An 11,625-nucleotide genomic window follows, 5' to 3' on the forward strand; every position below is an offset into this window, starting at 1 on the left:
AGTGAGAAAAATGTTTGAAGATCACTGTTCAGTCTGTAAGACCATAGCATTTTGTGGGCAGGGCCCAAGTTTTAATCACCTTTGTACTCATAGTGCCAAAAATAATATCTTAAACCAAGCAGGTGTTCAATAAATGTTTGATAAATGAATATGTGAATGAATGATTATAGCTTTTAATTAAATACTGTTTTCTTGAGTATTGTTTTAAGCATTAGTTCACCCATTTTCTGTATTCTTTGAGAACAGCCTATCTTTCAAAATGCTCAGAAATCAAGTCAATTGTAAAGAATTCATTTGAATGAAGTAGTATAAGTATTAATCTAAAGAGAATTGAAGATACTTATAACACAATACATAACATAACTTAGGCAGAAGAGACTAATGTATACCATTCCTCAAATACACTATTTTGGTTAAGTGCAATCCTTTTTCAAAAAGATTTTAGTTAGGGGCGCCTGGGTGGCTCAGTGGGTTAAAGCCTCTGCCTTTGGCTCAGGTCATGATCCTGGGGTCCTGGGATCGAGCCCTACATCAGGCTCTCTGCTCCGTGGGGAGCCTGCTTCCTCCTCTCTCTCTGCCTGCCTCTCTGCCTACTTGTGATCTCTGTCTGTCAAATAAATAAATAAAATCTTTTAAAAAAATAAATAAAATAAAAAGATTTTAGTTAATAAGATAATTGAAATTATTAGAATAATAAGAAGGAATTAACAAGTACAGATTGTTATAAAATATGCTATATAACATTTAATTACATTTATTATTACAAATAATGTAAAAAAATAACCACACATAACTCAGATTACCTAAATCCTGTATAGCACAAACTGTCACATAAATACTACTACCAACAAAGTGATATATAATTTATTCAGGCAGAGAAAGTATGGACTTGAAAATTAAAAGCCCTGAAAAGGATCCAAAAGATAAAAGCTCCCAAATGAAATTAAATTTAAGGCTCATTTAGAGTAATAAGGCTTGCTTTTATCACTTGCAATGATCCTAATTTAAAGGAATTTCCCAAAGGTTTGTCAGAAAATAATTTCTATATTCAAGCAATAATCAATAGTATCTTTTAAATAATACTTATTCTTGTACTAACCCCTTTGGATATTATGTACTTGATTTTTACCAGACAGCTGTTTTGTTTTACCTGCTCAATATTCTTTCCCCTTTTGACAATGGAATCCCTCTCTCCAGTGGGGAAACCCATCCCATTTGGTTTGGGTAGAGTACCACTCATCCCACCCTTTACCCCTGCACCAAAACCTCCAGAAATAAGTATCCTGCACAACCGTTGCCAGAACATTCCACCAACTGGCCATAATGACTGGTTTAGGCACAGGATCCAAGGTTGGCCAATAATTGTTCTCACAAGGATTTTTGTCAGAGCTCACAGGAAAAGATGTTCTCTCCTCTTCTAACAGTATAAATTGTAAGGACAATCAAAATCTGGGGCTCTCAGTAAGACTATCACTCCTACTACTTGAAGAAATCCTGGCAGACACTGAAACCAATACAGCAAAAAGCAAATCTAACAAATGGAGAGTGGAAAGTGGGGGAACCACAGGGAAAGGCAGAGAGAACCCTAAAAATATTTGAACATCCTGTATCTAGCCTACAACCACTGGACCTCCCGCCTATGTAAAACCATGTTTTTCTATGCACGTTTTCCCCTGAGTAAAGGGAATCACTCTCGTTTAAAAACCACTGATTTAGTGTCACCGTTTTTTTAATACAAAAATTAGACCCAAGAGGAAACCAAATATATCAGCAAATTCCAGCTTAGTCTGCATGTTCTTACAACACAGATCTTCCCAACACTTTATTAGGTAACATCTGTTTCAGGATTTTACTGCTAAATTCTTTAATATACAAGGGTCACAGCGTCCTTGTATATTAGTCACAATAACCTGCTGCAGGTTCAGGGTAGTTAATAATTTTCCCAAAGTTCAATACCTATTAAATACAGAGCTAAGACTGAAACATAGTGGAGTTTTTCCCTGGATACTGTATTTCTCAGTTAAAGCAGAAGTTCCCTATTCCCTTCCCCAAAGTCATTAATTCTATTGAAGCCCAAGAATCAAATCTTAAAGTCACAAAAAAAAAAAAAAAATGCAGCATGGATGGATGGATGTCTTTTGCATTTTTTATATATTTAAAAATAGATTACCTACAGCACCTGGCTGGCTCATCATTAGAGCATCTGACTCTTGATCTCGGGGTTTGAGTTCAAGCCCCACACTGGGTGTAGAGATTACTTTAAAAAACAAATAAATAAATAAAAGTAGGCAACCTGGATGTCTAAGAATGGGAAACTGGTAAAATAATAGAAATACATGAGCTTAATATATACTTAATCATGTATAGCAATATTTATCACTTTGTTAATATGTTCACAATAATGGTTAAGAATAAATTATAAAACAAACAGGATCCCATTTTTTAAAAGGAAATGAGTATTTATACAAATAAATAAATATTATATGTATTTTTACAAAATCTAATATTAACACCAAAAAGTTGACAATTATGACTTTGCATGAGAGAATCAGGTCTTAGGGGATTTGTATTTCACTTTCCTATAATGAGCACAAATTTCTTGTACAAAAGCATTTTTAAATATTTCTTTAAGCAAATGTATTTCATACATAAAGTCATAATGATAAAATAGTGAATTCTTTTAATAATAATGGTATTAAATGACGGTATTAAACATGTCATGGTAGATTTATACAATTATGTTTCCAAGTTTATCATTTGATTTTGCTTTATGGTATATCTAAACCCGTTTAATGTCAGAGTCCTACTGAACCAACTCATTTGGCTCCATCTGTGAAAACACCAATAATCTTTACTGAAAAACTCTTGTCCATCAGGCTCCCTGCTCTGCTTCTCCCTCTCCCTCTTCTCCCTCTCCCTCTGCCTGCCTCTCCCCCTGCTTGTGTTCTCTCTCTGACAAATAAATGTTAAAAAAAAAGAAAAAGAAAAAGAAAGGAAAAGAAATCTTTGCAGTAGCTAACCGCCTTGTAAATCTCTTTGTTCCTAAAACTAAGAGAAATACTATTTATTGAAGTATAAAGAGATATAAAGAATTTACAAATTACAGATACTTAAACTATCCAACAGCAAAAGATAAAAGCTGTAGGTTTAGGAATTTTTTTTTAACATAAATGACTTTCTCCTTCTGCTTACAAGGCTTTATAAAGCTCCTATCTTGAAAGCCAACAAGGCAATTCCTGCCTCTCCTGCTCCTTCTCTGTATGAATTTTAGCATTAAAAGCCACTGGGTGCTTATTACGTACAAAATGTTGACAGGCACCAAAAGGAAAATTAAGACAAATAAGACATACATACAATCCAGGAGAGATAATAACAGTAGATAACGTGAATCTACTACTTATGTACCTTATTGCTCTTTTTCCAAACCAAACTAGGAAACAAGGTCAACTACATGCAGAGAGATGAGTTACTGGTCACGTGTGTATGCAGCTAGGAGCATCATTCCAACCTAAACTGTAATTCATTGCAGCATAGTGCTATTTGTGCTTTTATCTGTGTATGACCTCTGGTTCAAACTGAGACATGACAACCTTGATGGTCAACATTATGTACCGGAATAGCCAAGCACTTGCCTCCCTGTTTACTTGGCTCTCAACTGTTCTTAATAGAGTTCGTATCTCTGGTGAGGTTCCAACGGCATTCATCCATAGTCCTCCTACCTTCAACCTTGCAACAGTAAGGCAAGTAGGTTTAGCACAATTTACTCCTCGTGGTATGATCCTGCTAGGGTCAGTAACTGAGTCTAAAAAGTTAGTATGTTGTCTGTAATGTGATCACGAGTCTCACATTTGAAGCAAACCCTGTACTTTGACTTGTTGGACATAATTTTGAGGACATTTTTAATGTTTTATAATCAACATAATTTATTCATGTACAAGGAACAATTTTTTAAGTTCATATCAATTAACTTTTTTCCACATGCCCACCCAGCTAGTTGTGACAGTTCTAGACCTAAAGTAACTGGTTTCATTTCACCTAAAGCCAAGAAAACAAAACAACTCCCATATAGCTGAATATATACAGATATAAAGAATTATAAGGAAGTTAATCTTTACTGAACATTAATATGTGGCAGGAATTACATGAAATAAGTAAATCCTCATAACAATCCTATCAAATATACTCTCCTTATCCTCATTTTACAGTTAAGAAAACTGGGACAGAACACCTGCTGTGTGATGAACACGGGGAGTTGTTATACGCAACTAATGAATTGCTGAACACTCTATCAAAAACTAATGATATACTATATGTTGGCTAATTGAACATAATTTAAAAAAGAAAAGAAAAGAAAACTGGGACACAAAATTGAGTAGCCCACCCTCAAGTGTCCATATCCAGACAATGCAAAAATGGACTCCAACCCATTTTTTGAACGCTGACCTGTTTGTGTCACTCCAAAACCCAAGTTAGAGATTACACTGCACTTCTACCCTAGTCCTCTCTGATTTCTAGAACAAAGAAGCAACAAACAAACAAAAACCTCTAACAAATAAACATCATAGAAGTCACAATAACAGATAAAGGGGCAAAATTTGAAATCACAACTCCACATAAGAGAAAGAAAAAAACCATTTGTTGAATGAATGAACGAACGAACGAACGATGGAAGAAAGAACGAACGAAATGTATGGGACCTAAATTTCCTGGTAAGGAAAATTATTGGGGCACAGTTGCAAGAGGAACAATGAAACCTGCAACTTCCTAGTAAAAACTTTACTCCATTATTCTAAGCAACAATGACACTGATATCTTGCTTAGAATCATTCTGCCATTCAAGAGCAGTGACAACATACATCCCTCCTCTTAACCAGCACAAATGCTCTAATTCCAACATACAACAACAACAACAACAAAAGTTTCCTAAAACCAGCTCTGGTAGATCCAAACAAACAAGCAAAACAAAAACAAAGCAAAGCAAGACAAACCAAAAACAAAACAAAAAAACAAAAACTGAGCTTAGGAATCAGAGCACGTGATTCTAAAGCAGTCACTTGTTAGCTGTGTAATCTTAAGTCACTTTTCCCTTCTGGATCTCAATGACTCAATTGTACAGTCGTGAGTTTTAAAATTAAGTTGTGATTTTCAGCTCCAATAAGATGTGAGCACTGTGAGAAAGGAAAATCCCTGGAAAAGTTAGAAAGGCTTGTGTATACCTTTAAACACTGTAACGAGGGGATCCTTGGCGAGAATGCACACTTCCAAGCCGCCACTAGCCCTGGCTGGAACCGGACACAGCCCGGCTTCCAGGCCCTTGAGACTCAGAGGGCAAGGTCAAGCCCGGGTTTCAACAACAACTGAGGGCTGCTGCGTTAACCCCAAGAGTAATCCACGTCGGCATCCTGGGGGTAAAAGCAGCAGTGAAGGAAGGGGAATGCACTATTCCAGGTCATCGGAAACCTTAGCGCGGCTCCCTCGGGCTACAGAAGAGGCCCAGAGAGTGCAAGCGCCTGGCCTCGCACTACACAGCAGTTAGCCCCGAGACCGACCGGGACTTGAACCTCTCTCTGTCTGGGCTTCCTCCCCGCAGCGCTCCTTCCCAGCGGCGCAGCAGGGAGTGGGGTGCAGAGGAGCGCAGGGCCGCCCCCCCCAGCACAGACCGTAGGGGCGTCCGTGGGTTACCTGTGTCGGCTCCCGCCCCGGCGTGCAGCAGTCTGACCTCTGACCACCGCACGTCGCCGCCGGGCCTGCCCCGCACCACCTGTCGCAGGAGCAACCGCACGCGCCGCGCCGCGGGGCCTCCGCGGCCGCCAGGCGCCCCGAGGAGCAAAAGCCGGGAATGCATGGCACCGGGCGTGTCGCCGGGGCCTGGGAGCGGGTCCCACGCGAGCCGCGTCCGGGACAGGCAGCGTGAGGCGGCGCGGCGAGAGGGACAGGAAGCGGCACCGCGCCGAGTCCGCCGGAAACTCCTTCCCCCCGGCGCGGCCGGCTCACCGGCGTCGGGCCGGCCGGGCCCACGCCGGCGGACGGATCCTGCGGAGCGCGAGTCGCAGGAGCCCGCACCGGCCGCCGGGGTCCCGCACCCTCCGCCGGGGGCCGAGGACGAGCCCGTGCGGCGCAGCGCTGAGCCCGTCCCGCCGCCTGGGTGCGGGTGCAGCGGGGCTGCGGGGCCTGGGCTCCAGGGCCGGCCTAGCCCGCACCTGCGTGGGTTCACCTGGGTTCCCCAGGCCGGCCTCCAGTCGTTGCCCTGCAGTCCCGTGAACCTGAGTTCGGGGATTGCCGAAGGGTTTTAGGAGCGTTGAATGGTGTGACTCTTAAGAGGCAAGTCTTGTTTCTTGGTTAATGGCCCAGTCTTACTATATTGCGCTCCCCTGTACGTTGCTTCAAGTCCTTTTCAGAAATTGCGTACCTGTTCTCCAGATTGTGGGAACTTTGACCTATTTCGATTCATTGTAACCTTACCTGTGCTTCCGTGAGGTGTTTGAAATTCTTTATTTTTTTGTTTGTTTGTTTTCTAGATTTCTATTTCTATATCTGTGTCATCATGCATTCATGTTTTCATCTTACATTTCTTATTATATATATATTCTTACATTAAATATATTTCATCTTATATTCTAAATGCAAAAGTAACATCTTAGTGATATACACAAATTGCCAAAATGTCAGAAAGGACCCGAATCAAGCACTTGTTCAGTCATTATGCAGTGGAAGAGTTCTATAAATATAACTTAGGTCTTTAATAAGAGGAAAAAAGTAGGACACTGTCTAAAGCTGCCTCCCTGTCACACATGCCCAAAGGCGGAAGAGGTCCTACCACAAAACAAACTAAGCCTAATATAATTACACAGCATCTCCAAAATGTCAGGAGTGAATTGACTAAGGCAAAGTGTTTCAATCAAGTAATACAAAACAAACAGCAAACAAAAAGAATGCAGAAGGCTTCCCGTGCAGCTAGAGACCTTGGTAATTCTGGATCTGTCACTGTCTTTATATGGAGCATCTACATGTCAACCCTGTGACAGGTGCTGAGAGGTGATAGGAGGATGTAAAAGAAAAGCTGAGTTAGCTAAGGCTTTGTGCATCTTGCTGAGGATGTAAGAGGTGAAGGCTGAAACCGGCTACTAACCTACTAACCTAGTGAGGACACAGTGAAAGTAAAGGTAAACGTTTGCATAGTGCATTACAACAGGGTTTCACGCATATGCTCTCATATCTTCGCTACAGCCCTACGTGACTGCTAGGGGGAAATGATGGAAATGCAGGATGTAATGCTGTTTGAAATGTTTGTCCCACTTGGTGTTCATACTGTGTGCCAGGCCTTGTGCTAAACACTTCAATGCAATACTTCATTGCAAACTTTGATTGAGGTACTGTTATTAACCTCTATTTTACAGGTGAAGACACTGAGGCTGGAAAAGTGAAGTCCTGATCAGGACACCTCTGTGTAATCTTGCTGGAATCTGGCACACATCTGAGAGAGTAGAAGAACAATGTGAGGCAATTGAGCAAAATGACTGATGTAAGCACTAAGAGCTCTTGGAATTGAGACAATGGGGAAATCAAGGCAGGTTACAGCATTCAGTCATTCAGCAACATTTTTCAAGCAACTGTTGGATAAACAGTACCCTGCTAGGTACTGTGTACACCCATCCAGTACTGAAGAAAAAGCTACAAATGAAGAATTGTGATACAATGAGATCCATGTTTAGGATACTGAGACTCAAGATACTCTGGGGTAACGTACTTCTCCAGGGAGAGGTCAGTGAGGTTTCACAGAGAATTTAATGTTTAAAATGGGTCTTGGAGGATATTTGAGAGTTTCTCAAGTGGAGGAAAGGGTAAATCGTATCTGGCAGAGGGAAGAGCATGTACAAAGGTACAGAAAGCTGGACATACATGACAAGACTGAGAATCAGAGATTGAGTCACTGTGTCTGGAGATCAAGTACATAAAGTTTGTAGAGGTAAAACTAGGAAGAGAAATTGGGGCCATGTTGTATAAGAGGTAAAAGAGTTTACATATTATCCTTCAGGAAATGGGAAAATGAAAATATTTTAGAGTGACAAATCTGCAGTGTGAAGGAAAAATTTGAGCCAGAGAGAAGATAACGCCTGAGCTTTTACTTTAAATGCTTCTTTAGAGTTGGCTAACCAAAGAAGTGGGTATAGAGCTTGAGCAGAGGCAAGTCCTGACAGGGACAATGAGACCAGCCAGGTGAGAAAGGCATAAACTCAGGAGAACGACAGAAGGAAGAAAACATTATACAATGAAGAATCTTGACTGGCTGGATGCAGTTGGAAAGTTGGACCTCCTCGTATAGGCAGATTGCATAGCCACTGGATGTTTCCATCATGTTTTAGGTGTGAAATGAATTACAAATTGAGTAAGGAACAGAGGAAGCATCAAATTCTGGCTATGTGGTAGTAAGAATATAGTCTCTGCTTGCAGTAATGAGCCCCTGTGGGTGGCAATGAGTCTGAATTGGAGAAAGTCAAACTCAGCAATGTTTGAAAGATTAACCAGAGGTCTTCGGTTTTAAAAGATGTCTCTCACAACCTCTGTGTAATTTCAAATTCTCACTGAAATAACTAGTCATCTACTTTTATAAAACCACACACAAAAAACTAGTATTGATTGTTAATCTTTTTTCCAGAGTCCAGAAGGACTATTTTTCCTACCATATTAATATAACTGGATGGGAAAGTCAATGATAATCCATCCCTGCCATATGCTGTTTTAAAAAGGTAGGTACTTCGTCACTCTTTACTGTTCTTTTCGCTCTCCTGAGAAATCATAGGTCCACACCAGCGGTTCCCAGAATTCAGGGTACATCCTGGTCATCTAGAGAATTGTTAAAATGTGGATTCTCAGGCTTCACTACCCATCCCCACCCTGAGATTCTGACTCAGAAGGTCTGAAAAGGCCCAGGAATATGCATTTTTGCAATACCTATAGGAGATCACCCGCATGACACACATTTTAGTCACAAAACTAGGTAATAGTTCTCTCCATTGTTCTGTTTTGTAGTTAAAGCTGCCCTCCTATTCATCCTCCTCAGCACTTCTCCTAAAACAATTTGTAAGTACTCTCCCCTTATCTACAAGCAATCAAAATAATATAAAATAAAATAAGAACTGAGCAGGGAATTGGAGAAAAGAAGAAAGAAGAGAACAGATAACGGCTCCTTTATATCATGAAATGTTGTTAGACAAGGACATGGCAGGAATAGCCGCCCTGACAATACTTTGAACTGTAGGTTTTCTTGAACTCCTTCTATTCAGAGTATGGGAAGGAGCCCGAAGGAACCACAAGAGCCAAAGCCAGCTAGATCTTAAGATCTGTGAAGGGAATTTGACCAGCACACGAGTGGACAGACAAGAGAGCCAAAGACAATTTGACCAGTCTGACTGTTGGCAAAGACCAGGTCAGGCTCAATGGAATATTCTGTATCCAAAAATAAGTAAAAAGGAGGAAAATGGAACCCATTTTAAAGATACTGTGAGACAAAGGAAGTAAAATAGCATGTCAATTCAGAAGGCAGGTAAATCAGTGAAAACTTATTACAGTAATGAGGGGGAAAAGTGCTGTTTGCATGGTTAAGGGTGTAAGAGTACGTAGCCTTTATGAAATAAGAGTGAGCAAGAACACGAGAAGCTGAGAAAGAGAGAGATGAGTGAGGTAAGAAGTATATATTGGAAGAACACCAGCACACACACAAAGTACGCCATAATGCTGGAAAAAAATATTTTAGAACAGCACTTAAAGTGAATTAGTAAGCTTATAAGAAAGTAGAGAAAATTCTCTAAATCCAAGAATAAAGCTAGAGGAAGAGTCTGGGAGGTTAAGGAATCACCAAAGGTGCTGGATACCCTGAAAACATCTGTTCTCCCAGGTGCCTATAGCTGTGGGTGACACACAGAACAGGGAGTGGTTTGAAGACCCCAGCATAAAGCCAGAGTGGGAAAAGGGCTACACAATTAGCTAAATGGTAGACTAAGAGAAAAAATTGCTGAGGTAGACAATGAGACATCACACCTATCTGCTTGATTCTAGGTAGAACTTTTTTTTCTTTGAAGAATTTGTGGCTTCAGGGTCCCTGGGTGGCTCAGTCCTTAAGCATCTGCCTCCGGCTCAGGTCATGATACCAGGGTCCTGGGATCCAGCCCCATATCAGCCTCCTTGCTCAGCAGGAAGCCTCCTTCTCCCTCTCCCACTCCCCCTGCTTGTGTGCCCTCTCTCACTGTCTCTCTTTCTGTGTCAAAAAAATAAATAAAATATTTTTTAAAAAAAGAATTTGTGGCTTCTACCTGAAACTCAGATGGATTTGATGCCTGAGTATACAGTATTTGCTTGTTATTAAGAAAATATAAGCCAATAATTTTAATTTAAATTGACTCAGTAAATATATAGGATATTTGCAGAGCGCAGTTAACAAGTTTTATTTGATTAACATACAAAAAAATAGAAAGCATGAATTGGAAATTGCACATTATCCGCAAGAACAAATAGAACATCAGAAATGAGTAATGTTAAAGGCCATAAAGCAAGTTTCAACAAATATCAAAGAACAGAGAACACAATTTTATATCTTAATGCAATTAAGCAAGAAATCAATTTTATGACTTTAAAAAAAAATAGATATGCTTCTGTATACTAATGGATCAAAGAAGAAAATAAAATTAGAAAACACTTGGAACTGAACATTAATGAAAATACCTCGAATTAAATCCTGTGATATGGATCTAAAGCTTTACAGTGCTTAGAGGCTAAAAATTAATGGACTAATCTTTCAACTTAAGTTTAAAAAAGAATAACAGATTAAATCCAAAGGAAGTTGGAAGAGGAAATACTAAAGACCAACAAAAATTAATGACTTGAAAAACAAAGATAAGAAAATCAACAAAAAATTTAGCTATGTGTAAAGACTAATTTTGTAGCAGAAATAAAATGAACTCAAGAGGAAGACTGGGAAATAAAGCTGCATTAGTCTCCCAGAAAAAGGAACAAAAATACTAACAAAACGAAAAGAAAAAGTTTAAAAATTAAAGGACCAGTCCGGGAGTTCTAATGAATGAGTTCCAGAGTTCAAGAGTTTCTGAAGTAGAGAACCACAATGAACAGGGAAGGAAATCAACAATATTGAAGCAAGTGTTTAGATTTAAAGGCTTAGCCAAAGGAAGCTGTTTGTGAAATTCCAGTAAACTGACAACAAAGAAAGACATTTGGTAGTTTTCAGAGAGAAAATCAAGAATTAAGAATCAGAATAGCATTGGACTTCCAAAGTCATAGCGAAAGGGAAAAAAGAGAGACACTATAACCCCACATGCCTGTTTATTAAAACATAACAAAGATGCCAATAAGAAAACTTTTTATTTTACTTTTGTACTGAGTTACAATATTTAAGTTTGTTGAATGCATAAATGGCATATTTTTTATTTTTGGGTACATCAGGGCAAGAAGTATATTCTCTATACGTTACATTTGCCCCCGGGGATAATTTTGCCTGCTATGGCTATAGGGGAAGCCAGAAGACAATGAAGCAGTGCCTTCAAAATTCTGGAAGAAAATTATTTTCAAGAATTACATACCCAGCCAAACTATCAATTAAGATTAAAGGTAGAA

General features: G+C 39.6%; 2 protein-coding genes across 3 annotated transcripts in view; one reads left to right on the forward strand and one right to left on the reverse strand.

The window, feature by feature from the left end:
- Nucleotides 1–5,936, reverse strand: part of VWA8 (von Willebrand factor A domain containing 8) — a 330,448-nt gene extending 324,512 nt beyond the window's left edge. For both annotated transcript variants that reach the window (XM_080798346.1, XM_080798347.1), the window contains exon 1: nt 5,683–5,936. In XM_080798346.1, coding sequence (XP_080654472.1) covers nt 5,683–5,845 — 163 coding nt within the window. In that variant the 5' untranslated portion in view covers nt 5,846–5,936. The remainder of the gene's footprint in view (nt 1–5,682) is intronic.
- LOC308340222 (uncharacterized protein) lies at nt 5,844–10,286 on the forward strand (the record flags this gene model as incomplete). The annotated part of the gene is made up of 5 exons (XM_080799382.1): nt 5,844–6,321; nt 7,398–7,522; nt 8,657–8,747; nt 9,031–9,081; nt 10,057–10,286. One exon carries the CDS (start codon nt 5,844–5,846, stop codon nt 6,291–6,293), a length of 450 nt encoding a protein of 149 aa, XP_080655508.1. The 3' UTR covers nt 6,294–6,321; nt 7,398–7,522; nt 8,657–8,747; nt 9,031–9,081; nt 10,057–10,286.
- Between the last annotated feature and the right edge of the window lie 1,339 nt (nt 10,287–11,625).

The sequence above is a fragment of the Martes martes genome (assembly GCF_963455335.1).
Source record: "Martes martes genome assembly, chromosome: 3".
Lineage (NCBI taxonomy): Eukaryota > Metazoa > Chordata > Mammalia > Carnivora > Mustelidae > Martes > Martes martes.